Source organism: Mobula birostris, chromosome 3 (genome assembly GCF_030028105.1).
Source record: "Mobula birostris isolate sMobBir1 chromosome 3, sMobBir1.hap1, whole genome shotgun sequence".
Taxonomy (NCBI): domain Eukaryota; kingdom Metazoa; phylum Chordata; class Chondrichthyes; order Myliobatiformes; family Myliobatidae; genus Mobula; species Mobula birostris.
The window spans coordinates 157,684,207-157,708,803 of NC_092372.1; the positions used below are offsets into that span (position 1 = coordinate 157,684,207).

General features: G+C 42.9%; 1 protein-coding gene and 1 long non-coding RNA gene across 8 annotated transcripts in view; one reads left to right on the forward strand and one right to left on the reverse strand.

The window, feature by feature from the left end:
- LOC140195371 (uncharacterized) overlaps positions 1 to 24,597 on the forward strand; it is a 92,265-nt gene that overhangs the window by 24,522 nt on the left and 43,146 nt on the right. The gene's annotated exons all lie outside the window — the stretch shown is intronic.
- Positions 1,497 to 24,597, reverse strand: part of cobl (cordon-bleu WH2 repeat protein) — a 302,078-nt gene continuing 278,977 nt past the window's right edge. For 6 of the 7 annotated variants that reach the window (XM_072253549.1, XM_072253554.1, XM_072253548.1 and 3 more), the window contains one exon: positions 1,497 to 2,443. In XM_072253549.1, coding sequence (XP_072109650.1) covers positions 2,354 to 2,443 — 90 coding nt within the window. In that variant the 3' untranslated portion in view covers positions 1,497 to 2,353. Of the gene's footprint in view, positions 2,444 to 2,565; positions 2,857 to 24,597 lie in introns of all 7 variants that reach the window. The other variant, XR_011885441.1, reaches the window with a different exon arrangement.

Consider the following 24,597-nt stretch of genomic DNA (forward strand, 5'->3'; position numbering starts at 1 on the left):
ATGTTTACATGGCTGACTTGGAAATAAATTAATAAAACAGTTTAAAGTAACCAAGTCTACAATCCACTTCTCAGCACCACAAAAGCCTGATAAGTCTTATAATAATAGAAACATAGAAAACCTACAGCATAATACAGGCCCTTCAGTCCATAATACTATGCTGAACACGTACTCACTTTAGAAATTACCTCAGGTTACCCATAGCCCTCTATTTTTCTCAGCTCCATGTACCTATCCAACAGTCTCTTAAAAGACCCTATTGTATAACGTGAGGTTGAGATAAGTTGCTTCTATCAGCCCTCACTGTATTTCTTTGAGACAACTTCTGGGAAGTTTCCACAGTCCTCATTAACTACAATGTTATCAGAATTCATTGATGCAATACCTGATCAAAGACGATTTTGCTGTTAAGTGAAGTAGCTTTCACATTAGAACAGTGCAACACAGGAACAAGCCCTTTGGCTCACAATGTCTGTGCAAAACACAATGCCAAATTAAACTCATTCCCTCCACTTGCATATTCATTTGACCATTTTAAGAGCTTCTTAAAAGCCACTATTCATCTTCTTCCTCTATGACCCTAGCAGCCCATTTCAGGCACCTACCACTCTGTATAAAAACAACTTGCCCTGCACATCTACTTGTAACTTTCCCCCTCTTGCATGGCCCCTTTTGACATGACATTCTGTCCTAGGAAAATGTTTCTGTCTTTCCTTTGCCATTTATAACTTCATAAACTTCTTTCAGGTATACCCTTAGAATCCTACACTCCAGGGAAAACAACCTAATTTTGTCCAACCTTTTTACAGCTAACACTCATTAATCTAACCAGCATACTGGAAAGCCCCTTCTGTACCCTTTCAAAGACTCCACCTCCTTCCTGTGAAGGGGGCTGACCAAAATGGTACACAATATTCCAAGTGCAGCCTAATTAAAGTTTTAAATAGCTGCAACCTGACTTTGTGACTCTTAAACATAATGCCCCGATGAAGACAAGGACGCCAAATGCTTTTTTTACTATCCTATCTGCCGTTTGTCCACCTGTAAGGAACCCTTCATACATCAATGCTGTTAAAGGTTTGGCCATTGACTGTATACTTTCCCCTTATGTTTGTCATCCCAAAGTGCAACACACTTGTCTGGGTTAAGCTCCATCTGCCACCTCTCCACCCATGTATGTAACTGCACAAAAACAGGTTCTTCAGTCCAACTTGCCCATATCTACCTGAGTTAGTCTTATTTGTCTGAATTCAGATCATATCTTTCAAACTCTTTTCTCTCCTTTAACTGTCCAAAAAACATTGTAAATGTACCCATCTCTACTACTTCCTGTAGCAGCTTGTTATACATTCCTGACATCCAGTGTACTGAGAAATTACCCTTCAGATCCTTATAAAGCCTTAAAGATGGACAATTTTAAGCTGCTAGATGTGTCAATATTGTTTACCAATTGACATGGCAGTAGTGTCACACAAGTAAATGAAGAATGACTTATGGCAATTTTATTTTATCATATGCAGAGTATTAATATAGTGCTGTATTTTGGTTTACATATATCTTACTTATGACTTTTACATAAAATTTGGTACTACTTAAGTAAATGCACATCTCAGCAATCTTACCAAATTTTAGCTATGGCACAATTTGTATATAGACATTAACATTAAACAGAAATAAATGTTACATAATTTCCTCTTCAACAACTATTAAATCATAATCATGTTTCTCAAATTTTCATTAGCAATTCATCTGTGAATTTCGTGGCAAGTACAAAGAAGGACAACATTATGTCTTAAAACTACAAAAAAAATTGAGTTGCTGATTTTCTTGATGGGGGCTAAGGATACATATCCCTACTAACAATTCAACAGTAGTAGATTCTGATTTTTTTTGTTAAATGAGAAAAGTTATTGTCAAGGTAAGAATGCCAAATATATCATTACAAAATGTATTTCATTGTTTCATTAGATTCTTGGTAATGCAGTGGTTTGCCTGCAGGATTAAGGAAAGAACACATTGTTGGCACTGTTGGTCCTAACGTATGTTCAAAAGTATTCTGAAAGCTTCAGATTCAAAATTAGTTCATAAGTTCTAGGATACTTAATATGTATGAGAAAAGATACCTTGTCACTTGCAAGGGCCCTTTAGCATACAGTTAGTAATATACTAGTACGGTTGAATTAAATGCTTAATTTTGATAAGAGTTTAATTTGAGCAAATCTGTGCATTTGATGACATAAATATCAAAGAGCCAGTTAAATGATTTGTCAAAAATATTTCTGCAAACATTTGTTTTCTTCCTTCTTCCATGACATATGTTTATTTACCACAATATCACAATTATTTCAGTTATTCAAAAAGAAATGGAAGGAGTCCAGGAGTTTGATATGTGTATGGAACTTGTTCTTCCATCAATTTGCTTTGTATTCGAGGGAACAGGGACCTAAAATAAAAAATTAACAGTAACAAATTATTTTTGCATTTAAGTATAATGGAGAGCTTACATTAGTCATGGTGCACTTTGCCTTGAATCCAGCTTGTTGTCTGACCTTGTCAGCCACTCACCTTGACAGTTTGCACTTAAGTGTTTTGCATCAAATGTCCACGTCTAGGAAGTGGAGGAGTGTCCAAATATCAAGTACTCTCAAGGGTAGATATTGAGCTCCTGCTCATGGAGTGTCTCACAATGCTCTGTTAGCTATGCCAGCTCACCATGAACAAAACGCCTCTATTAGAGGCATTTGAAAAACAGTTTGAATAGATTTACATGATCACACTTTCAGAGATGTCCCCAGAGAGTTCAGTAATGCAGTTGAAGGTCATGAGAAGAGCCCCAGGTCAAGAGTCAATGAGAACCTAATGGAAGTTAGTAAAAAAAATAAGTTCTAAATATTCATGGAAGTGAATGCTGATAAATTCCAGAACCTGATAATATGCATCATGAAGTTAGGAAGGAGGTAGCTATGAAGATAGTTTAAGTATTGGGGTTGTCATGTTCCAAAATTTCCTTGATAATAAAATAGTTCCTTCAGGTTCAAAAGTCAAAAGTAATAAAGTAGTCAGCTAGAATTCTGAAAACTACACACCACTTATCTGATATCATTAATAAGGAATACACAATTTTATAAATAATAACAGGATAGGACTGAGTTAACATGTATGCATAAGAAGAAATATATGTTTCTCAAATTAGTTTTGAGGTTGTAACTTGCAAATTGGATTGAGGAAAACAAGTGGACTTCACGTATTTGAATTTTCAGAGGGCTCTGACAGGATGCTATATAAAAGGTTGTTCAAGAAAATTAAAGCACTAGGGATGATCAAATACTGACATATGCAGTGTATTTTTTTTCAGTAATATTTGAGGAATATTGTAAATAGATGTTTAATTAAACAATCTTTGTTGCTTACATAATTCATTAGGGTTAAATGTAGGGAGTATGTGAATGGCATACGTCATTATGTCACCAGGTCATATGTGAGCACCTCACTAAAGAAAAACTAAGTAAACAAGTATTCTGGGTCCCTGCGTTTTTCTTTTGATTATTTTCTGGAGGTACAAAAGTGGCAATGAGGAAGTTTTAAAACAAACCCAAAATGACTACTTACCTGTTGCAGCGCAGCATGTTTTTTCTTCATAGGGGACAGCGATATTCAAGTTAAAAAGAAGAGTGCAGTACATGTTTCTTCAGAAGGGGAGGTTAAGTATATTGAGTTAAAAAAAGGCAGAAAATGGATGAAATCCATGGGTTCATAAAAGGTGACGATAATAAATTTTTTAAAAAGCTTAAATGGCTGGCTACATTATGATAGACATGTTTGATTGCATACCAGATAAGTGGATGATGTATACTGAACAAACTGAGCTGTATTTTAAAACAAATGGAATAGCCGATAAAAAAAATGCCAGATTTGCTAAGTGCAATAAGTAGAAAAGCATACAGTTTGCTTTTAGGTTTAACTGCACCATCAAATCAGCCAAAATGAACTTTGCTGATATCATGAATATACTGCAGGAATACTTAGAACTGAAACCATTGTTGTTTACAGAATGCTTTAGGTTTCTTAAGTGGATTCAAAAAGAAGGGGAGTCCATTTCAGCCTGCTTGGTTGAATTGAAGAAATTGTCAGTTCCGTGATGGGCTTATTGAGAGGTTGTTTAGTTTGTGGAATCTGACAAGAAAGCATTCAAAAATGGCTCCTAACTAAAGCGCAACTCACATTTAAAAGAGCAGTTGAAATTGCTATATCAATGGAAACAGCAGCCAGAGATGCAATTGAGTTGTAATCAGGAATGAAAGTGAGCATACACAAAATTTCAGCATCTAGATGTACAGGGAAGAGAAAAAGATTTTAAAAATTGCATTTTCAAAAAGAGCACTAAACTAATCTATATGCTGTTGATGAAAATTCTGCTAATGATGAGAGGGACACAGGTTGAGGTAGTCTTGAGATGTAGATTGTGAAAACTGACAGAAGACAAGCAATACAGCTTACAGACAACAAGTGAGTATAGGCATATAGCAATATAGCCCGAAGTGAGTCAGTTACTGCCTCTTACACCACTGGCATTTAGGGCAGCAATAAAGGTCCTCCATCTCCGTTTGTCCTTGGCTATTTTTCTTTTTGTGCCCCAGGACTGGTTTAGGGTCCTCACTTCCGTGTACATTCCAAACACCAATTTAGATCTTGATCTTGATAGTGTTAAGTTCATTGTGCCAGTAGCTTCTTCTCTGTTTTCACTCTGTCAGCCATGCAAATTCCGAGTGAGGACTCAAGGCTACTGTCGCACACAGATATAGGATTCTTCAGTGTTGTTTCCATAATAGTTGTTTTGACCAGTCAGGTTGTTAGCCCTCAGCTGAACCCCTGAATCTGGAGGACTGGAGGACCCCTCTTAGTCTGGCCTCTACCTTTTGATCTGTTTGGCATGGGTGACCCTATCAGGAGTCAAAGCACAGGCCCTAACTTCAACCAACATAGCTCTCCAGGTCATTGAGGTATGCAGGCCTCCAAACCCTATGGCAAAGTTGTAGTTCTCTTGGAGGCTTACATCAGATGTGAACAGCAAGTTAATTAAAATGGAATTGGGCACTGACTTGGCTGTTTCAGTCACTCCACAAAATGAGTTTGAACATAATTTCAAAGATACTGAACTGGAGCCTGCAGATATCCAACGAAGAACTTATACTGAAGAGAGTAATTACTGTGGGAATGACATTTGTAACAGTGAAATACAACAACTAACAAGCCACATTGGTAAAAACAGGAGGGCCAATATTGTGGGACCGTGATTGCCTGAGACAACTCCAACTTGATTGGAGATCCATCCAACATTTTCAAGCCATGTCTCCTGCAATAAAGTCAACTGAAAGCAAAATAAGAAAGGTACTCGATGATGCCACACCAGTGTTCATGGATGGCTTTGGAAATCCCAAACTTATCAAGGTAAAATAGTGATTAATGAAAGTTGCGCACCCAAGTTTTACAAAGCCCATCCCATTTCTTATGTCACTGTGATAAAGTAGCCTGTGAGCTTGATTGCATGGAGACTGAAGGAATTCTTTCCCAGGTTGAGTGGAGCCCAGGGGCAATGTCAGTGGTTCTGATAGCCAAGAAGGATGCACTTGTCAGGATCTGTGGTGATTACTGAAGGTAGATCCATACCCTCTGCCCAGGATAGAGGATATCTTTGCAAATCTTTCTGGAGGGAAACACTTCAGCAAAGTGGACTTAACTGAGGCCTACCTATAGTTGGAGATGAAAGAAGAGTCCAAAGTGTTTTTCACCATAGACACTCACAAAGGACTTTATCGCAATAAAAGGCTTATTTTTGGAGTAGCATCTGCACCTGCACTCTGGCAGGAAGCCATGGACCAGGTACTGCAAGACTGCCCAGGCACTCAGTGTTACCTGGATGACATCACTGTTACTGGTGAGGATGATAAAGAACATCTCCAAAATCTCAAAACAACGTGAAAAAAAAATTATGAGCTCAGTAGCAAGTTTGAATGATTTAAACCAAGTATCACTTACTGTTATCACACCATTGATGCCCAAGCATTACACAAGTGATGCAATTGCAAATTCAAGCAGTGATAGATGACCCAAGGCCAAAGAACATGTCACAGTTGCAGTCCTTTTTAAGGTTTGTCAATTACTATAACAGGTTCCTGCCACACCTGGCTACTGCGCTCCACCCCTTCAACTCATTACTACAGTTTGGAAGAAATGGCAATCGACAAAGCTCTGTGAATTGACTTTCCAAAAGGTAAAGTAAATGGTGACATCAGACAATGTGCTCACACATTATAATCCATATTATCAGGATGAACAAGCTTCATTCGTGAAGCTTACCTGTGACACCTTGCCTTATGGTGTAGGTAAAGTCATGTCATATGTTGTGAATGAGAACTGAACGCCCCATTGCCGTTGCATCACGCTCCCTAATTGTTGCAGAGATAAATTATTCACAGATTGATATCTGTGAATCTGGTTTGATGTGTAAAATGTTTCAACCAGTACCTGCATGGGAGAGAGTTTACCCTCATTTCTGATCATCAACCACTGGTGTACATTTTCAATCCAGAGAAGTGTATTCCACTAACAGCAGCCAGCATGCCTGCAGAAATAAACTCTGATTCTTGGAAGACACAATCACAAGATCAGATTCAAGACAACTAATCATTGAAATGCTGATAGATTGTCCCGTTTACCCTTGGAAAAGGAAACACCTGAAAAATTTACCTAATACAAATTTAAAGTCTCCTTATCATAGCAGAGATGATTCAAAGGGAAACCAGAAAAGACCCCACACTGTCTCAGGTCTACATGGCAATGCAAAATGGCTGGAATGTACAGCAGAAATTTGAGCTCCCCCATTTTTATCTGTGCCAGGATGAACTTATCCTTGACGTGGGTTGCCTAATGTAGGGATTGAGAATTGTTGTATCATCCAAACTCAGAGCTAAAGTGTTGGAGAAGCTACAAGCCAGCCATTTAGGCGTAGTCAAAATGATGCCATTGCCTCAAAGCTTTATCAGATAGTCTTTGATACATCAACAGATCAAGTGGCTTGCCATGCACAATTCGAGATGCCAACATGTCCTGAAGATGCCAAGAGCAGTGACTCTCCATCCCTGGGAATGGCCTACATTGCCCTGGAGAGGATTCATGTGGATTTTCATAAAATTCTTGTTTATAGTGGATGCAGCTACAAAGTGGCCAGAAGTGTACCTAACAGTCTCCACTGCAGCCTCACATGCTGTTGATGTGTTGACAAGGACTCTTCTCAAGGACTGGTGTTCCACAACACATACTCAGTGACAATAGATCCCAGTCTGTTGCGTAGTGGTTTCAGTCATTCCTGAAAGCGAATGGAGTAAGACATACATACTACATCTGCCCCAAATCATGCAGCTACAAATGGCTTGGTGAAAAGGTTTGTCGGAGGTTAAAGACCACTCTGTGAGCAATGTCAGCAGAACACACTACACTGACCCTGAATCAGAAGCTCGTCAATTTCCTCCTTTCCTATCACAATGCAGCACACTCCACAACCAATGACTAACCAGCAATGCTGTTCCTGGGTTGTCCCTTGTGTTCACGCTTGGACCTCCTCACGCCCAATCTCAGAAGAAGTATGCAGGACAAACAGCTGAGAGAAATTGAGCGCTCCTCAAACAAGGAGGTTCGAAGTTTCACTCCTGGACAAGCAGTCTTGGTGATGGATTACAGAGATCATCAAAAGTGGGTACTTGGAAAGATTATTAACAGAACTGGACCATTCTTCTACACAGTGGAGATTGTGTCCGATGCCTGTATAGCTGTTGTATTATATAGTATAATGTGTATATAAGAATACTAGAGAACTATGTTACATATTTGAGTTGAGATGCATTCTATTTTGAATGGATTTATAGCTAAGCAGAGAGGAGTGTAGACCATTTAATATTTCAGTTGTATTGTAAATATATTGCTTGATTAAGCATTCCTTGTTGTTTACATAACTCATTAGGGGTTATCTGTAAGAAGTATATGAATGGCATACATCACGGCACTACATCGTATGTGAGCAGCTCACTGAAGAAAAACTAAGTGCACAAGTATTCAAGGCTCACATGTTTTTATTTTGATTAGTTTCTGGAGTTACAAAACATAATAGCATGAACTGAGATTGGTTGAAAGAAAACAGCAGGAATATTTTTTGATTTTAGAGGCTGTGCTTAATGGGGAGCTGCAGGAATTGGTATGTTAAGGGTTACTATTCACAATGTATTTCAGAAATTTAGATCAAGTGGTCAAATATGATTTGTCCAAGTTTGCTGGTGGTGCAGAGCTGGATACAAACCAGTGATCAAATGGGTCAAACCAGTTCTAAGGATGGTGAAATCTTGGCCTGAGTGTGCAATCTCTGCACTGCAGGACTGCTTTGATAATGCAGTCTGGAGAATGTTCAGGGAAGCTGCTACCTATGGCAATGTTGCTAACATTGAGGAATATGTGGATTCTGTGACCAGCCACATAGAGAGTGTACTGAGGATGTTACCATCACAAACCACATGCAAATCAGAAGCCATGGGGTCCACAGGGGTCCATTCCAGGCTGAGAGATCATGAAGCTGCTTTTACATCGTTGGATGCAACAGCTCTCAGGGAAGCAAGAACTGTGCTTTCCCGCTCCAACAGGAAGGCGAAATGGGAGCATTCTCAGAAAATTTACAGCCACTTCTATGATGCCAGAGACACAAGGTGCATGTGGCAGGGAACTCAGAGGATTACAGACTCTAAGTCTACCCTGCGCGTGAGTGACCAGGATGCCCCACTCCCTGACAGTCTGAATGTTTTTTACACCCAGTTTGATGCACAGAACAAAGTGCTGGTGAGGAAGGTGCCCCTCCCTCCAGGGGAGCAGACACTCTGTCTGGCTGAAGCTGAAGTGTGGGCCAGAGTCAACCCATGCAAAGCTGCAGGGCCCAATGATATACCAAGTTGGGATCTGAACGACTGCGCAGCCCAGCTGGGCAGGTGTGCTGATGGATATTTTCGAAATCTCTCCGGAACAACCCATTGTCTCCTTGGTTTTCAAGGTGGCAGCCATCATTCCAATGCCAAAGGAGGCGACAGTAAGCTGCCTAAATTTCCATCATCCAGTGGCATTAACATCAACCTTCATGAAATGCTTTGAGCAGCTGGTCATGGAGCACATTAAACCCTTTCTCCCAGCTATACTGGACCCTTTCCAGTTTGCTTATTGTTCAAAATGATCTACTGATGATGCAATAGCCTCTGCCCTCCACTCTGTCCTGTCCCACCTGGAAAATGGGGTCTCATATGCTGACTACTGTTTATAGACTTCAGTTTGGCGTTCAACACCATGATACCCCAGAAACTGGTGGGGAACTGTCTTCGCTGGGTCTAAACACCCCCCTCTGCAATTGGATACTGGACTTCTTAACAGCAAGGCCACAGTCAGTCCGTGTGGCAACAACATCTCTCGTCCCATTACGCTGAGCGTCAGCACTCCCCTAGACTGTGTGTTCAGCCCACTGTTGTTCACACTGCTGACACATGACTGTGTCACAGGATCCAGCTCAAACTGTGTCGTCAAGTTAACAGATTACACAAAAGTGGCTGATTTTATCAAGAACGATGACGAGACTGAGTATAGAGGGAGAGAGGAAGTGAAGGGGCTGGTGGATCGGTGTAAGAAGAACGTAAGCTTGCTAACTGTGGAGAAGACAAAGGAAATTACTGTGGACTTCAGGCGGACAAACCACCGCAAATACATGGCTTCTCTGTAGAGAGAGTTAAATGCACCGAATTCCTGAGAGTTCACATCATGGATGATCCCATCTGGTCCCTTAATATCACCTCCCTGAACAAGAAGGCACAGCAGTGTCTCCAGTTCCTAGGAAGATCGAGGCAAGCAGGCTAACCCCCTCCCCACCCCCATCTTAACTGCATTTTACAGGAGCACCACTGACAGCATCCTGACAAGTTGCACCTTCATCTGGTGTAGGAGCAGTCGAGCATCGGACCAGAAGTTCCTACAAAGCACTGTGAGAACAGCTGAAAGGATCATAGGGGTCTCCCTACCATTCATCGGGGACAGTAATCAGGAGCACCGCGTATACAGGGCTCTTAATATTATTAAGGATCCCATCCATCCATCCAGCATCCTCTTCGACTTTCTTCCATCAGGCAGGAGAGTATGATGCACAAAAACAAGACCGGTTAGAATGAGATATAGTTGCTTCCCCCAAACCATAAGGCTTCTGAACTCTCTGCTGCATCCTATTCAAAGTGTCACTGGTTAATCTGTTCCATACCTTACAAAATTTAATATTAATACACTTTAATTTGTTATTTATGTGCGATTCATCTGTAGATTTTATCTTTACCTTCATTAGTTATCGTGTGTTATGTGTACCACTGTGTTTGACATCTTAGTTTGAAGAAACATTGTCTTGTTTCCATATATATTATCTGGTTATTTACGTTATAAACATTTATGTAGCTAAATGACAATAAACTTGACTTGATATCACTGTGTTGCGATGATGGTGTGTAGAAGCTTGAAGGAGATTTAGACACATGGGTGATAACATGGCAGATAGAAAAATATAGAAGAGTATTTTAAATAGTGAAATTATTAAAAAATTAGAGGGATTTGGCTACCGCTGCAAACAAATCATTTTAAATTAACATTGCAGGTATTGCTAGCAAGATACTGGCCATTAACATGATAGAATTTGAAGACAAGAATAAAAATAACTTTCTGGAATTACATGGTCCCATACCTGAAATATTGCAAACAGTTTCGGTCTCCGCCTAAGTACATACTTGGATGAGAGTGGGTGCACCAAAGGTTATCATCTTAATTCCTGGGGTATTGGGGCGGGGTTGTTGTCCTTATTGGAGAGATTAAGCAGACCAGGAAAAAATTATGTACAGGAAGATTATTAACCACATTAGTGTGGCAAAGATTTATGTGTGTGTAAAGGTGAGGGCGTCTCTACCATATGTTTTATATTTACGTCACCTCATTGTTATTGTGTAATTATAGCAATAAAAACACAACTGCAACTGGACTCAGGACAGCAACAGGTTAGAATCATTCACTGTGGAGGAAGAACTTGAAGTCAAAGGAGAAGCAGAAGATAAATTAGCTCAATGTACTGTAGCCAGTGAGATTCTGAATCAGCTTTCAGTAAACTCATTCCATTGCACCTTGTGTCCATTTCACTATAAACTTAAAGCAGCACTGAAGAATCGGAGAGGTAAAATTAACCCAGGACAATGATTCAGATTATTGTGCAACAACTGCTCAGCTTTAAGCTGTGTGGCATAACCACCAGACTAAATGAGTTTAAATAGTTTTTATATGACTACTCCTAAGGCACTGTGGGCCATTGGCATCAGTGCCATAATGATGATTCACCACAACCTGTCGACTCATGAACCAGGGTTATACCTGATTCAATGAAGAATGTACAAAGGAATGGCACAGCTAACATCAGATAAACTTAAAACTAAGGTGCCATTGTGGTAAAGCAAAAACATTGAAGAATGTGCATTTCAAAAAGAGAAAGCAGTGTGCAATAGATGGGGCTAACAATTTTCCAACCTCTGGACAGCACAGTGGCATAGCAAGAGAGTTACTTTTTCACAGCTCCAGCATCTGTTCATTCCAGAACTGCAATGCTGTCTGTGTGGAATTTGCATGTTCACTCTATGACTGCATTGTTTCTTCTGCATGCTTAGGTTTCCTCCCAAATCCCAATGTAGAATGGTTGGTTCTAATGTAAGTACCCCAGTGTGCAGGTGAGTGTATAGGAATGAGGAGAAAATAAAAATACAAAATGAAAATAAAAATGAGCATTTGATGGTCAGTTCAGACTCAGTGGGGTCTGTTTTTGTGCAATATGACTCCATGACTTTATGGATCATATTAATCGTGTAAGTACCACTACATTTATAAATAATAACGAACAATTAAACAGCTAATTGGAGGGCAGTTCAAGAACCTATCTTCCTCAACAATGCAGAATGTAAGCATGTGTACCAAATTCAAGATTGAAGCATTTGCAAAGGTAATGATCCATCTGAGCCTCATTCTTAAGTCCTCACTATCACAGAAACTGGTTTTTAACCAAAATAATTTCATCCAAAGAAAGCAAGAAACAAATATAACGAAGACAACGGGACCAGACAATAACTAAGTATTGCTGAAAATCCTTGTCCGCAGACTTCTGGGCCTTTAAACATTATACTTCAGCACAGCTACAACACGAGCATCTACTGACATTGTCAAAAAGTGCCCAGGGTTAATCTGCCCATAGAACCCTGAAGGACCAATCCAATCTGTATTATTACTACTACATTTATACCTGCAAAGAACTAGAAGGGGTCATGAAGATTGCTATCAATTAGCCTGCTCACAATAGCTTTGGCAGTACCATGTAGTTCAAGATTCTGTATTTTACTGTCATGATCAAACAAAAGGATGAACTGCAGTGGTGAGCTGTGATTGATTTCCCATGGCATCAAAACATCTTTTGATCACATAGGGAAAAAGGCATCAAAGGCAAACTGGCCGGAGTTTTATCTAGTACAAAAGAAAAATAGTTGAGATTCTCAGACGACTCTTGGATTTCTTAGGGCAATACAGGGCGGTTGTCTACAGCCCATTATCTTCAATTGCTTCACCACTGACATGAAAAGATCAGAAGCAATCATATTCCTTAATGATTATACCATATGAACTTCTTTCATAATAATGAAGCAGCCCGTGTCTGCATCTTAAGCTCAAGTTAATATTGAACGTTAAAATTTGCACCATGCCACTGGTATGCTGAAATGGTCTCCAAAAAGGACACCTCACCATAGACATTATTGAAGTGGACCAGTGTTAGAGTGGGAGACTTTGGTAAGGTCGCATCTGTTAGGTTTCTTCTTTTTCTTCATTCCTCACCTGTTAATACACAGTTAGAGCAGTGAGAATGGTTGTGTTGTGTTCTTTGTGTGACATGTGGGAATTATGGGAGACCTCCAGCCTTCCGGATAACCAAATCTGCACCAGGTGCACTGAACTGCAGCTCCTCAGAGAACATGTTAAGTAACTGAAGCTGCAACTCATACTGAAAACTGAGCAGGTGATAGATAGGAGCTACAGGGATGTAGTCACCCCTAAATTGCAGGAGGCAGGTACCAGCTTGACTGTCAGGAGAGAGAAAGGAAATGAGCAGCCAGTACAGAGTAACGGCTGGATTTTCTGCAAAAAAAGAGGGAAATGCAAAACAGATACGTATATTCCAAATAGGAAGAAATTTTCGAATGGAAGAAGGACACCACCGTGGCTGTCAAGTGAAGTCAGAGCCAAAATAAAAACAAAAGAGAAGGCATACAATGAAGCCAACCTAGTGGTAAGACAGAGGATTGGGAAGCTTTTAAAAACTTGCAGAAGGAAACTAAGAAGGTCATGAGGAAGGAAAAGTTGGATTATGAAAGGAAGATGGCGACTAATATCAAAGAAGATACTAAAAGCTTTTTTAAGTATATAAAGGGTAAAAGAGAGTTGAGGGTAGATATAGGACCAATAGAAAATGACGCTGGAGATATTGTAATGAGAGATGCAAAGATGGCAGAGGAACTGAATGAGTATTTTGCACCAGTCTTCGTAGTGGAAGATATCTGCGGTATACCGGACATTCAAGAGTGCCAGGGAAGTGAAGTGAGTGCAGTGAAAATTACAACTGAGAAGGTGCTCAGGAAGCTTAATGGTCTGAGGGTGGATAAATCTCCTGGACCTGATGGAATGCACCCTCGGGTTCTGAAGGAAGTAGCTGGAGAGATTGCAGAGGCATTTACAATGATCTTTCAAGAATTGATAGATTCTGGCATTGTACTGGATGACTGGAAAATTGCAAATGTTATTCCGCTATTTAAGAAGGGTGGGAGGCAGCAGAAAGAAAACTATAGACCTGTAAGCCTGACATCAGTGGTTGGGAAGTTGTTGGAATTGATAATTACGGATGAGATTACAGAGCACCTAGAGGTACATGACAGGATAGGCCAAAGCCAGCATAGTTTCCTGAAGGAAAAATCCAGCATGACTAACCTACCACAATTTTTTGAGAAAATTATAAGCAGGGTGGACAAAAGAAATGCAGTGGATGTGGTGTACTTGGATTTTCAGAAGGCCTTTGACAAGATAGAAACAAAAACATAGAAAACCTACAGCACAATACAGGCCCTTCAGCCCATAAAGCTGTACCGAACACGTCCTTACCTAAAAAATTACCTAGGGTTACCCATAGCCCTCTATTTTTCTGAGCTCCATATACTTGTCCAGGAATCTCTTAGAAGACCCTATCATATCCGCCTCCACCACCGTCGCCAGCAGCCCATTCCACGCACTCACCATTCTCTACATAAAAAACTTATCCCTGATGGCTCCTCTGTACCTACTTCCAAGCACCTTAAAACTGTGCCCTCTCGTGTTAGCCATTTCAGCCCTGGTAGAAAGCCTCTGACTATCCATACGATCAATGTCTCTCAACATCTTGTACACCTCTATCAGGTCACCTCTCATCCTCCGTTGCTCCAAAAAAAAAAGGCCGCGTTCTCTCAACCTATTCTCAGAAAGCATGCTCCCCAATCCAGGCAACATCCTTGTAAATCTCCTCTGCACCCTTTCTATGGTTTCTACATCCTTCGTATAGTGAGGTGATCAGAAATGAACACAGTACTCCAAGTGGGGTCTGACCAGGATCCTATATAGCTGCAACATTAGCTCTCGGCTCCTAAACTCAATCCCACGATTGATGAAGGCCAATACACTGTATACTTTCTTAACCACAGAGTCAACCTGCCCAGCAGCCTTGAGTGTCCTATGGACATGGAACCCAAAATCCCTCTGATTCTCCACACTGCCAAGAGTCTTACCATTAATGCTATATTCTGCCATCATATTTGACCTACCAAAATGAACTACCTCACACTTACCTGGGCTGAACTCCATCTACCACTTCTCACCCATTTTTGCATCCTATCACTGTCCCGCTGTAACCCCTGAACGCCCTCCACACTATCCACAACACCTCCAACATTTGTGTCGTCATCAAATTTACTAACCCATCCCTCCACTTCTTCATCCAGGTCATTTGTAAAAATCACGAAGAGTAGGGGTCCCAGAACAGATCCCTGAGGCACACCACTGGTGACCGACCTCCATGCAGAATATGACCTGTCTACAACCACTCCAATCCTCCGGAACCTCTCCCATCCCCATTGATGATGCAAAGATCATAGCCAGAGACTCAGCAATCTCTTCCCTCACCTCCCACAGTAGGCTGGGGTACATCTTATCCGGTCCCAGTGACTTATCCAACTTGATGCTTTCCAAAAGCTCCTGCATATCCTCTTTCTTAATATCTACATGCTCAAGCTTTTCAGTCCACTGTAAGTCATCCCTACGATCGCCAAGATCCTTTTCTGTAGTGAATACTGAAGCAAAGTACTCATTGAGTACCTCTGCTATCTCCTCCGGTTCCATACACACTTTTCCTCTGTCACACTTGATTGGTCCTATTCTCTCACGTCTTATCCTCTTGCTCTTAACATGTTGTAGAATGCCTTTAGGTTTTCCTCAATCCTGTCTGCCAAGGCCTTCTCATGGCCCCTTCTGGCTCTCCTGATTTCTTTCTTGAGCTCCTTCCTGCTAGCCTTATAATCTTTTAGCTCTCTATCATTATCTAGCTTTTTGAACCTTTCGTAAGCTCTTCTTTTCTTCTTGACTAGAGCCCCTTGCTCCAATCCCTCCATTCTTTCCCCCTTTTCTACCGCCGAGACACTATCTCTGATCAACAGTGCTACGCCCCCATCTGTTTTGACTCCCTCCCTGTCCTTTCTGAAACATCTAAAGCCTGGCACTTGAAGTAACCATTCCCGTCTCTGAACCATCCAAGTCTCTGTAATGGCCACAATCATAGCTCCAAGTACTGATCCACGTTCTCTCATCCGCTTTGTTCGTAATACTCCTTGCATTAAAACAGACATATCTCAAACCATCGGTCTGAGTGCGTCTCTTCTCTTGCACTGCCTCCAAGCTTTCTCTGTTTGTGAGCCAAATGCCTCCTCCTCTGTCTCTTCATTTTGGTTCCCACCCCCCAGCAATCCTAGTTTAAACTCTCCCCAATAGCCTTAGCAAACCTCCCCGCCAGGATATTGGCCCTCCGGGATTCAAGTGCAACCCATCCTTTTTGTACAGGTCACTCCTGCCCCAAAAGAGGTCCCAATGATCTAGAAATCTGAATCCCTACCCCTTGCTCCAATCCCTCAGCCACGCATTTATTCTCCACCTCACTCTATTCCTATTCTCACTGTCGCGTGGTACAGGCAGTAATCCCGAGATGACTACCTTTGTGGTCTTGCTTCTCAACTTGGTTCCTAACTCCCTGTAGTCTGCTTTCAGGAACTCCTGTCATAGTCCGGTCTGTAAAGTCCATATTCCGGTTCACGGTCCAGTCCATCGACACTTGCTCCAGGATTTCCTATCTACCCTGTTTCTGTCCTTGTTGAGCTAATTGAGCCAGCTGATGCTAGTTGGGGCTGGCTGCATAAATACCTCCAGAGACCAGGGCGTGGTTGCTGGATTGTTCTTGTCCTTACTCCTTGTATCCCTTCCACTGCCTTCTGTTTCCTTACCTGAAGCCCTGCCCTGCCCTGCCCTGCCCTGTCTTGCCAGTAACTCTTGCCTCGCCTGAAGGTCTGTCTCGCCTTGCTTTGCCAGAAGCCCTGCCTTGTCTTGCCGGTAACTCTCACCTCACCTGAAGTTCTCGTCTTGCCTTGCTTTGCCAGTAGCCTTGCCTTGTCTTGCTGTCTGGTCCTGGAGCCACCCTGTACCTAGCTCCTTTCCTGTCCCTCACCTCCGCCCAGGTAAGCCAGGCCGTCTTGCCGTTACCTGGGGTTGGTTCTGTCCCTTCCTGTCCCTTGCCTCTGTCGGGTGGTGATCCACGCCCTGCCCAGGAGGAGCCAAGCCTTGCCTCAAGTCTCAAGTCTCCAGCCTCCTGCCAAGCCACGCCTCATCTCTTGCCTAGCCTCAAGCCTCTAGCCTCTTGCCAAGCCAAGCTGTCTCCAGCCTCCTGCCAAGCCTCGCCTCAAGTCTGCAGCCTCCTGCCAAGCCTCGCCTCAAGTCTCCAGCCTCCTGCCAAGCCTCGCCTCGTCTCCAGCCTCCTGCCAAGCCTCGCCTCGTCTCCAGCCTCCTGCCAAGCCTCACCTCGTCTCCAGCCTCCTGCCAAGCCTCGCCTCGTCTCCAGCCTCCTGCCAAGCCTCGCCTCATCTCTTGCCAAGCCAAGCTGTCTCTAGCCTCTTGCCAAGCCAAGCCTCTAGCCTCTTGCCAAGCCAAGCCAAGTCTCTAGCCTCTTGCCAAGCCAAGCCGTCTCTAGCCTCTTGCCAAGCCAAGCCGTCTCTAGCCTCTAGCCAAACCAAGCCAAGTCTCTAGCCTCTTGCCAAGCCAATCCAAGTCTCTTGCCTCCAGCCTCTTGCCAAGCCAAGCCGTCTCTCACCTCCAGCCTCTTGCCAAGCCAAGCCGTCTCTCGCCTCTAGCCTCTTGCCAAGCCAAGTCTCGCGCCTCTAGCCTCTTGCCTAGCCAAGCCGTCTCGCGCCTCTAGCCTCTTGCCTAGCCAAGCCGTCTCTAGCCTCTAGCCTCTTGCCTAGCCAAGCCAAGTCTCTAGCCTCTAGCCTCTTGCCAAGCCAAGCCAAGTCTCTCGCCTCTAGCCTCTTGCTAAGCCAAGTCTCTCGCCTCTAGCCTCTTGCCTAGCCAAGCCAAGTCTCTAGTCTCTAGCCTCTTGCCTTGCCAAGCCAAGTCTCTAGTCTCTAGCCTCTTGCCAAGCTAAGCCAAGTCTCTAGCCTCTAGCTTCTTGCCAAGCCGTCTCTAGTCTCTAGCCTCTTGCCAAGCCAAGTCCCTAGCCTCTAGCCAAGCCAAGTCTCTCGCCTCCAGCCTCTTGCCTAGCCAAGCCAAGTCGTCTCTAGCCTCTAGCCAAGCCAAGCCATCTCTAGCCTCAGCCTCTTGCCAAGCCAAATCTCTAGCCTCTAGCCTCTTGCCAAGCTAACCCAAGTCTCTAGCCTCAAGCTTTAAGCCTGTAGATTTCTGCCTCGTCCTGCCTGCCTGCCAAGCCTCGTCCTTGCCTAGTTCTGGGGTCCGAGCCAGAGGCAAGACTCAGGTACTGGGTCCTTGTCCAGTCTCTGGCTCGGAGTCCAAGCCCGGGCTCCTAGGTCTCTTGTTCAGTCCTGTTCCAGGTTCCTGGTTTTCCTGTACATGTCCTTGCCATCGCCCTGTATCCTAGTCCTGTCCCTAGTACTTCAGTGTCTGTGTCTTGCACTTGGGTCCGTTCCCAGCCACCGCCCTTATGACACCTCCTCCCTTTTCCTGCCTACATCGTTGGTCCCAATATGTACCACAACCTCTGGCTGTTCTCCTTCCCACTTCAGGATATCTTGGACGCAATCAGAAACATCCTGGACCCTGGCACCTGGGAGGCAAGCTACCATCCGTGCTTTTTTCCTTCATCCACACAATCGCCTATCTGACCCCCTAACTATAGAGTCCCCTATCACTGCCGCCATCCTCTTTCTTTCCCTACCCTTCTGAGCCACAGGGCCAGACTCTGTGCCAGAGGCGCAGCCAGTGTTGATTCCCCCAGGTAGGCCATCACCCCCCAACAGTACTCGAGCAGGAGTATGCATTGTCAAAGGGTACAGCCACTGGGGTGCTCCCTAGCCTCTGACCCCTGCCCTTCCCTCTCCTGACTGTTACTCACTTATCTGTCTCCCTAGGCCCTGATGTGGGCCCCGACTCCTCTCTATCACCTCGTCACACTCCCTGAACAGACAAAGGTCATGGAGCTGCATCTCCAGTTCCCTAACACAATCCCTGAGGAGCTGCAGCTCGATGCACCTGGCGCAGATGTGGCCGTCAGGGAGGCTAGGAGTATTCCACACCTCTCACATCTGACACCGAGCACAGGAAACTGGCCTCAGACACATACTTCCTGTCTGTATTCTACACGGGCAACCTACCTCGCCTCGACCCGTTATTCCCTAAGTCCTGTTGAGCCAAAGCCTTCCTACTCTGTCTCCCTCTACTCTGCGCCTGGTTTATAAGGCTGTCTCTTTTTAAGCTCTTCTCGCTGCTCTCACTGGCTGACGTCCATGTGTTTGCGCAGTTGTTCCCCGATTAAACCGCTGAAGAGGCCACATAGGCTGCTTAGCAAGGTAAGAGCCCATGAAATTACAGGGAAGTTACTAGCATGGGTGGAGCATTGGCTGATCAGCAGAAAGCAGACAGTAGGAAAAAAGGGATACTATTCTGGCTGGCTGCCGGTTACCAGTGGAGTTCCATAGGAGTTCCAAAGTGACCACTGCTTTTTATGATGTATGTCAATGATCTGGACCATGGAATTAATGGATTTGTGGCTGAATTGCCGATGACACAAAGATAGGTGGAGGAATGGGTAGTGTTCAGGAAACAGAGAGCCTGCAGAGAGACTTAGATAGTTTAGGGGAATGTTAAAAAGTGTGGCAAATGAAATACAATGTTGGATGTATGGTCATGCACTTTGTTGGAATAAACAAACGGGTAGACTATTATTTAGATGGGGAGAGAATTCAAAATGCAGAGATGCAAAGGGTCTTGGGAATCCTTGTGCACGATGCCCTGAAAGTTAACCTCCAAGTTGAGTCGGTAGTGAAGAAGGTGAATGCAATGTTGGCGTTCATTTTTAGCGGTTAAGAATATAAGAGGAGAGAAGTGATGTTGAGCGTCTGTAAGGCACTTGTGAGACCACACTTGGTATATTGTGTGCAGTTTTGGGCTCCTTATTTTAGAAAGGATATACTGACATTGGAGAGGGTTCACAGAGGATACACGAGAATGATTCCAGGAATGAAAGGGTTACCGTATGAGGAACGTCTGGCAGCTCTTGAGCTGTATTCCCTGGAGTTCAGGAGAACGAGGGGGGATCTCATAGAAACATTCTGAATGTTAAAAGGCCTGAACAGGTTAGATATGGCAACATTATTTCCCATGGTAGGGGAGTCTAGAACAAGAGAGCACGACTTCAGGATTGAAGGATGTCCATTTAGAACAGAGAAGCAGAGAAATTACTTCAGTCAGAAGGTGGCAAATCTGTGGAATTTGTTGCCACGAGTGGCTGTGGAGGCCAACTCATTGGGTGCATTTAAGGCAGAGATAGATAGGTTCTTGATTAGCCAGGGCATAAAAGGGTATGGGGAGAAGGAGGGGAGTAGGGATGACTGGAAGAATTGGATCAGCCCATGCTTGAATGGCAGAGCAGACTCGATGTGTCAAATGGCCTACTTCTGCTCCTATATCTTATGGTTTATAGTCTACCCCTATAGCTGTTCCCCTCAATATTAAGTATACCATTTTGGAAGATAGCAATGGCGAGGTAGTAATGGGGGACAAGGAAATGGCAGACGAAGTGAATAAATATTTTGCGTCAGTCTTCACTGCAGAAGACACCAGCAGAATGCTGGAAGTTTGAGCGCATCAGGGGCAGAAATGAGTGCAGTTGCTATTAATTGGGAGAAGGTGCTTGGGCAGCTGAAAGGTCTTCAGATAGGTAAGTTATCTGGACCAGATGGTCTATACCTCAGGGTTCTGGAAGAGGTAGCTGAAGAGATTGTGGAGGCATTAGTGATGACCTTTCAAGAAAAATAGATTCTGGCATGGTCTCAGAGGACTGGAAAATTGCAAATGTCACTCCACTCTTTAAGAAGGGAAGGAGGCAGAAGAAAGGAAACTATAGGCCAGTTAGCCGGACCTCAAGGATTCAGAAGATGTTGGAGTCGATTGTTAAGGATGAGGTTTTGGGGTACTTGGAGGAACATGATAAAATAGGTCAGTTAGCATGGTTTCTTGAAGCAAAAATCTTGCCTGACAGGCAGAAGTTGACAGATTAAAAACGCAAACATGAGGAAATCTGCGGATGCTGGAAATTCAAGCAAAACACACAAAATACTGGTGGAATGTAGCAAGCCAGGCAGCATCTATAGGAAGAAGTACAGTCGACGTTTTGGGCCAAGACCCTTCGTCAGGACTAACTGAAAGAAGAGATAGTAAGAGATTTGAAAGGGGGAGGGGGAGATCCGAAATGATAGGAGAAGACAGGAGGGGGAGGGATGAAGCTAAGAGCTGGACCAGTTGATTGGCAAAAGGGATACAAGGCTGAGAAGGGAGAGGGTCATGGGACGGGAGGCCTAGGGAGAAAGAAAGGGGGAGGGGAGCATCAGAGGAAGATGGAGAGCAGGCAAGGAGTTATTGTGAGAGGGACAGAGAGAAAAACGAGAGAAAAAGTTAAAAAATAATAAACAAACAAATAAATAAGGGATGGGGTAAGAAGTTGAGAGTTTCCTGATTGGCCAGGACATCAGAGAATATGGCGAGAAGGCAGTTGTATGGGATCAGCCATGACGGAATGGTGGAGCAGACTCAATGGGCTGAATGGCCTAATTCCGCTCCTATGTCTTATGGTCTTATTGTTTGAATCTGTTGGAATTTTTTTGAGGAAATAACAAGCAGGATAGACAAAGAAGATTCAGTTGATGTTGTGTACTTGGATTTTAAGAAGACAACTGATAAAGTGCCACACCTGAAGCTGCTTAGCTAGATAAGACCCCATGGTACTACTGGAAAGATACTAGCATGGACAGAGCATTGGCTGATTGGGAGGAGGCAAGGAGTGGGAATAAAGGAAGCTTTTCTGATTGGCTGCTGGTGACTAGTGGTGTTCCACAGGGATTGGTGTTGGGACCCCTTCTTTTTACATCATATGATTTGGCTGATGGAATTGATGGCTTTGTGGCCAAGTTTGTGGATGATACAAAGATAGTTGGAGGGGCAGGTAGTGTTCAGGAAGCAGGGAGGTTGTAGAAAGACAGATTAGGAGAATAGGTAAAGAAGGGGCCAATGGAATAGTGTCGGGAAGTGTATGGTCATGCACTTTGGTAGAAGGAATAAACAGGGAGAAAATTCAAAATTCTGAGGTGCAAAGGGACTTTGGAGTTGCGTTGCAGGGTTCTCTAAAAGTTAACTTTCAGGTTGGGTCAGTATGAGAAGGGCAAATGTAATGTCAGTATTCATTTTGAGAGGACTAGAATATGAAAACAAGGATAAAATGCTGAGGCTTAACAAGACATTGATGGTGCCCCACTTGGAATAATATGAGCAGTTTTTAGCTCCTTATATAAGACAGGATGTGCTGAACCTTCAAAGGAGGTTCACGAAAATAATTCCAGAATGAAAGGCTTATCATATGAAGAGCATTTGATGGATCTGGGCATGTACTTGTTGGAAATTAGAATAACGAGGGAGGATCTCATTGAAACCTATTGAATGTTGTAAGACCTATATAGAGTGGACATGGAGAGGATGTTTCCAGTGGTGTAGTCTAAACCTGAAGCCACACCCTCAGACTAGAGGATCATCCATTTAGAATGGGGATGAGGAGGCATTTCTTTAGCCAGAGGACAGTAAATCTGTGGTATTTATTGCTACACGCAGCTTTGTGGACGATGTCATTGGATGTACTTCTGTGGAGGTTGATAGGTTCTCGGTTAGTCAGGGCATGCAAAGGTCCGGAGAGATAGCAGGAGAATGAGGTTAAGGGGGAAATGGATCAGTCATGATCAAATGGCAGAGCAGAGTCGATGGACCAAATGGCCCAATTCTGCTCCTATATCTTATGGTTTTATGGATTTGTAGTCACCAAATCTACTCCAGTCAACATCATAGAGGGAGGGGTGATTGCCATTGAGGAACTTAACTGGACCAACCAGGTGAATGTTGTGTCAACAAGTGGTGAGAGTTTGAGTGGCAAATCACTGACTTCCTGGCTTTCTAAGGTCCTTCCATCACGGAGAAAGTATGTTAGGCATGTGAAGAAATACCCCATACTAAACTCCAACAATACATTGCTCCAGGACATATCAGGTAACTTGATTGTCATTCCATATTTTACCCTCAACATTCAATTACTTCACAAGCGAACTGCGGCTACAAGTTAACAAATTATATTTCACAGATACTACAAAGCTCCTTCTTTCCTAAACCCCTGACCTCTACCTTCCAGAGAGACAAAGAACAAGCATGTGAAAACACCATCACTTGCATAATCCTATCATACATTTTCTGGAAAATAAATCTGTATTAATTTTTTGTTGCTATATCCAAATCACTGAATTCTCTATTAAAAGTGCTGTGGTAATACCTTCACCAGAATGGAGAGGTTCAAGATTATAGCTCACTGCCACCTGAATGGCAAATAGGGTTGGGCAACAAATGCTCAGAACCTGAAAATATATGTGAAACAAACCTCGCTTTTCTTTCTACAGAGAAATCATTTCCCTTTATGATTTCCTTCTTCTACTGCTGGGATAAAGAAATTTGTTTCTCATCTTCACCCCTTCCAACAAGACTTTCAGGATTCTCTTGGGATCTAACGACTTGCTTCCTATTTAATTTATATTTTGCAGGAATTTAAAGAACATTATCATTAAATTGGAAAAGAAATCTGTCTAAGGAGATGCGTTTACACTTGAAATAGCCCTCTGGAAAATTATGAAAATTATGTCCAAAGAATGCAGATTTCATACCCCAAAATCTAAACCACAACCCAGAAACAAAAATAACCGGGCCTGATAACCAAGCCACTGAATGCATTTTGTATCTGCAGAAACAAAATTGAAAATCAACCCCTTAATATCAGATGACTGCAGAAAAATATCTTGGCAAAAATATTTATTTATTGCCAAAAGCTTCAAGGCCACATTGCAGTGATATATTTCAGTTCATATTGATAAATTGGTTAATAATAAGCTTCCAGGTGAGAAGAAACCAGCTATGTAAACCATACTCACCTAGTTTTCAAACAAGTGATTCTATTAAACTTCAATTGGAATTGTTGGGAGTTTTCTGGGAGGAATCATTATCTGCTATTCACCTGAACTATATGTTATAATACTTAAACATACTCCTTGTAGGGTCTTTTAATCATAAAAAAGATTCTTTTCACCAGCCTTGTATCCTTTTGTCAGAAGAATTCCCGACCCCAATGTTAAAACATAATTTAAAAAAGGTTGCTCTCTCTCTCCTTTTAGTCTAGTTCTCAAACTGCCAGAGCCCGTTCTATGGAGATTTCTGTAACTAAACTGGTTAAACCGAAAATGACGAAGCAAGACTATGGTGCAAGCAAATACTTCGCACAAGTGTGGAAATTACAGTGAGAATACCATCACATTTAGATTTGCCATAAAATTCAGTAGCAAATAAAGGGAGAATAAAACTACAGCTATGTAGTTTCCTGCACCACCCAGTGACCCTGTGATCTCTGTCTCTGAGGCCGACATCGGGCTGTCTTTCAAGAGGGCGAATCCTCGAGGGCGAGGTGGCTGAGCCCAATAGAGTACCTGGTAGGGCTCTGAAAACCTGTGCCACCCAACTGGCAGAGACATTCAAAGACATTTGCAATCTCTCCTTGCTACAGTCATAAGTTCCCTTTCTCAGAAGGGTAAG